Source organism: Solanum tuberosum, unplaced genomic scaffold (genome assembly GCF_000226075.1).
Source record: "Solanum tuberosum cultivar DM 1-3 516 R44 unplaced genomic scaffold, SolTub_3.0 scf00035, whole genome shotgun sequence".
Classification (NCBI taxonomy): domain Eukaryota; kingdom Viridiplantae; phylum Streptophyta; class Magnoliopsida; order Solanales; family Solanaceae; genus Solanum; species Solanum tuberosum.
The window spans coordinates 2,047,796-2,052,321 of record NW_006238963.1 but is presented as its reverse complement, the minus strand read 5'-3'; the positions used below and the strand labels follow the sequence as shown (position 1 = coordinate 2,052,321).

Genomic DNA, 4,526 nt, shown 5'->3' with positions numbered 1-4,526 from the left:
ACCCCCCTTTAATTACCTGTTTCTGGAAATAATTTGACTAATTGAATATAATTGTTGGTTAAAGTAAAGTCTAAACCATTTTCGTCGTGGGATCGACCCAAACCTACAAATTGGGTTCTTTACTTGATAACGATCGCTTATATTTCTGTAAGGAGGTGTAATTTGAGTGTACCATGTATCATGTTCAAATATTATGTATATGATACATAACTACGTCAAATTGTCTAATTGATTATGTATCAAATGTTGTTATGTATCTGCAGTACTGTTTTATAACTAAATGTGTGTTTATCATATATATTCACAGTTTATCATAACTAGATCTTTTGATATTTTGTTGTTCAACTTTGTCTGGTACAAAATTGGGGGGGGGGGGGTAGTAGAACATGTTGCTAAACACCCTTCTATACCCAAGGTTCAAATTTTTAATGTATCTAGTTGATAATGCCTTCGTTTCAACTTTATGATACATTAAATTAACCTTTGTTACCAAACAATAATGTATATATCTAAAATCAAACAGTCAAACAAAGTTTCAGTAAAGATTGATACATAGGTAAATTTTACCTCCATACACGATATGCAGCCTTATTATGGAAATACGATACTGAAAAGGCTAAGGTAGGATATGTTAGTGAAAATGAGAATCCATCAAGGCCTAAGAGTCAATTCACAACACCAGCTAAAGACGATTTGGTTAATGTTGAATAGAGATTATCTATTAGTTGTTAGACACTTTTTTTATAGTGTTATTGTTTTTGAGATACATTAACTCTAGTTTTAGATTTTTGTATTTATTTTTATTTTTATTGTTTTAAGATACTCGTACTCAAGTTTTAGAGTGCTTCTCTAAAAAGTTATTTATTTTGACTTTAACTTTCACTATTTTTAGTTGTTATTTACGATATGAATTGTCGTACACATTTGTCTTATATAAACTGATACGAAATTTGGATAAAACTAAGTATTAGATTCATTAATGCATAAACATACAATATTATTTATTCTCATTAGTTTTAGTTAGTTGCTGATTGCTGATACATTTTGACACCTAACCAATGCAATGTAATTTATAACTTGATTGCTGGTTTAATTATGTATTTACTTGATAACTTAGTTCTAGTTAGTTGTTATTCATTCATGTTAATACATTGAATAATTAGTTGTAGTTTGTTTTTGATTCATTCATGTCTCTAATTGATAAATTAATTCTTACTTATTGTAATACATTTATAGATACACTTTATTTCATTTTACATACTACTTTTTCACAACCTTATTATATCAAATACATCATTTTCAACTAGATCATGATACCTTATATAAAAATGTATCAGAACCATATTAAGTGGTACCATCTCCACAAACACAATCTCGGGTATATTATTATCAAATAGCTAATGATACATTATTTTAAAAAGGTATATGAAACATAATGTGTTACTAAAATGAACACAGGATTGAAACTCTTAACATTTCAATTCATTGTATCAGAATTTCACTAGCTAATCATAAATTGTAATGTTTTATCAAGGTAAAAGTGGAAAAAGCAAAAAATTGAAAATTTATAATCTCAAAATAATGTATCTGAAACATAACAATAGTCCCAAAAAAGAGTTTTTCAATCTTCTTTCGGAAAGAAAGTACAAGTTCTTCGTTTGTGACATTCTTGTCCACAACGTACACAAATGTTTGTGTTTGTGCTTATCTTTCCATTTAGATCTTTTTCCTCCTTTTCCTTGGTCGTCCAGTCATCTTTTTGTACCTAGGTGGCAAGACAATTTCTTTCAAACAAATTCGGTACTAACCAATCGTCCTTATCCAACATTGAAATCATTGAAACTTCATACGTATTTGCTAATACAGCTGGTTTGTAGTAACTAGAGCAGGGATGTATCTCTGTGATGTTTTTGCTCTTCACAACAACAATTAAGTGCGCACAAGGTATCTCGTCATACTGAAATCTACAGTTATATATTTTTCTCTCAAGGCAACCAATGTATCTTCGTCCATCCTTATACACTTAATAAATAAATTTAGAAGATGGAACAACCTACAAACATTTGAAAGTTAGAGATACATCACATATCAATTAACTCAATTTAAGATACACAACAACCTAATGATAACTAACTTCATATACATAATAATTTATAAATTGATACATACCTTCATATATCGATTAAAAAGTTTATATATTAATACATTTTTTTAAAAAAAGAAATTCACATGTATCTGGAACGTTATTGTAACAACACACTAACTCACATCTATAAAAAATCATTACATATACATCAAACTAGAATTGAATCAAGTTGAAATCAGTAATATATCATGATTTATATATGCATATACAAATTCAATAATCAAAAAAGAAATTCATATGTATCTGATACTTTATATTAACAGTACAGTAACTCACAGATCTGCAAATCCATAACATATACGTCAAAGTTTTTAATGTATCAAGTTCTAATAAGTAATGTATCACCATTTATCGATCAATATACAGATTCATGAATGAAAAAACAATGATTAAAGCACAAGAATATGTGTTGCATACCTTTTGTTATCAGATTTTTCAATTCGAAAATTGAAGCTATGACAAATAAACATAACTATTTTTGTCCAAGCTAATTATAAAATAACAACTTTCAATTGCCTTCATATTTGGGATCTGACATCACACAATGGTAAGCAATCACCAACACAAAAATAAAGATATCAAGAAAGTTGGCAAAGAAACTCGGGTCCTGGTCGTCAATCATAGTGAGATTTGTTTAGAATTTGAAGAACCCAAAAGCTATGATCTTCAATTTTTTCTTCCTTCGAGAGTGTCAGTCAAAAATCAAAATATCATTATGTATCTTATCAAATTTTCAACAAAAGTTTTAAACCCTACTTGAAAGTTTCTTCGTTGAAACAAGGATAAAGATGAACAGGAATTTTGAATTTTGAATTTTGAATTGATTTGTTATTTTAGGATTTATGTTTCTCTGATTGACATAGTAAAGAGGATCTGAATAGCGTAAATTATGAGATTTTAATTTGATTTTTTGTTTTGTTTTCCTTTTTAAGCGCAACAACCACATATATAATGTATCACAATTAATGTATCCTGACAGCCAATTATGTATTCGGATGGCTGATATTTTAAGAATTTTTTGTAAAATAGAAAAGAGTAGAGATATGATGCAATTTAGAATTTACACTATGAGATTTATGTAAATTATACATAAAAATATCAATTGGGCCAATAACTTGTAGTTGGGCTATTTTTTGTCAATAGATGAAATAAATTGTATTTGGGTTAAAATTTTGGATTACTTATTCAATCCAAACTTTTTATGGGTCAACTCCCTCTAATAATAGTACGTATGAAAATAATTATCCTTATACCTATTTTTGTGTCCAACTCCCATATTTCCATGTCAATGTTTATATTATTTTTTTCACCTTTTCTCTTTCTTTCTTTGCCTTTTCAGTCTTATCTTGGGGTTTCTTAGGTAAATATACAACCAACATAAAAAAAAGGATAAATTACATAATTAGACATACTTCACTATCATATATATACTATTATTACCTATACTTTCAAAATATTACGTATCTTACCACTAATTAAGAGTTCTCCATCATATATTGAGAGAGATATGCTTATACACATGTATTTTTGTTACTAGACACACTAAATTAGGGTGAGAGGCTAGTGAAAAGGGGAGGGGGTCGAACGATATTTTGTTATATTTCAGATACACGCGAATGTATCTGGGATACCAGATACATAGGAGAGTGGCGAGCGAGATTTGCTATGTATTATAGATACATGCGAATCCACTTTGATACAATGTATCTAGAACAAATTTGACCTCATGTATCGTGAGGTACATGAATTCGGACGTACCAAAATTTGGTAAGATATGTAATATTGTAAACTAAAGTGTATCTAAGTAATTAGCTCCTAAACTAGTAGGATTTATGTAAGTTTCCCAAAAAAATATCAGCTAATGACTGCAAGTATATGTAATGTATCTATATTGTATAAATAATGTATAACTATGTACAGAGATGTATATGCACATGTATATTGATATACGTTGCTATGCAATATTAATACATTGCTACAATTCATCTTTCTCAATAAGGTGAATTTTTTTTCCAATTCCGATTAGCTCAAATCTCCTCTAAGCATACCTAAATCTTGGTTATGAGCTCCTCTCGATTTTCAGGTCTTTTGATATATTATTCCCTCAAAATGATTCACGTATGCTTCAAGTCAAATTTCAAAAATTAAAAAAATTACCTAGTTGTAAAAGTATAATATTACACTATACTGTATATTTTTGCAGTATACTATTGCAATAAATTGTATACTATTGAATTAAATAATATAAACTAAATTGATATGTAATATACACAAAATGGTACACAATACTCATTATATCTTCTTCACTCATTTTCAATCTCAAATTCGAACTCACATTCTTCACTAGTTCAATAATGGAGGTATCAGATTCTCAAGCTCA

General features: G+C 28.5%; 1 protein-coding gene across 1 annotated transcript; it reads right to left on the bottom strand.

Annotated features, from left to right (window-relative positions):
- Positions 1 to 2,632: 2,632 nt before the first annotated feature.
- Positions 2,633 to 2,769, bottom strand: LOC102588852 (dolichyl-diphosphooligosaccharide--protein glycosyltransferase subunit 4A-like). Its single transcript, XM_006342757.2, has one exon. The coding sequence runs from the start codon at positions 2,766 to 2,768 to the stop codon at positions 2,655 to 2,657; it is 114 nt and encodes a 37-aa protein (XP_006342819.1). The 5' UTR covers position 2,769; the 3' UTR covers positions 2,633 to 2,654.
- Between the last annotated feature and the right edge of the window lie 1,757 nt (positions 2,770 to 4,526).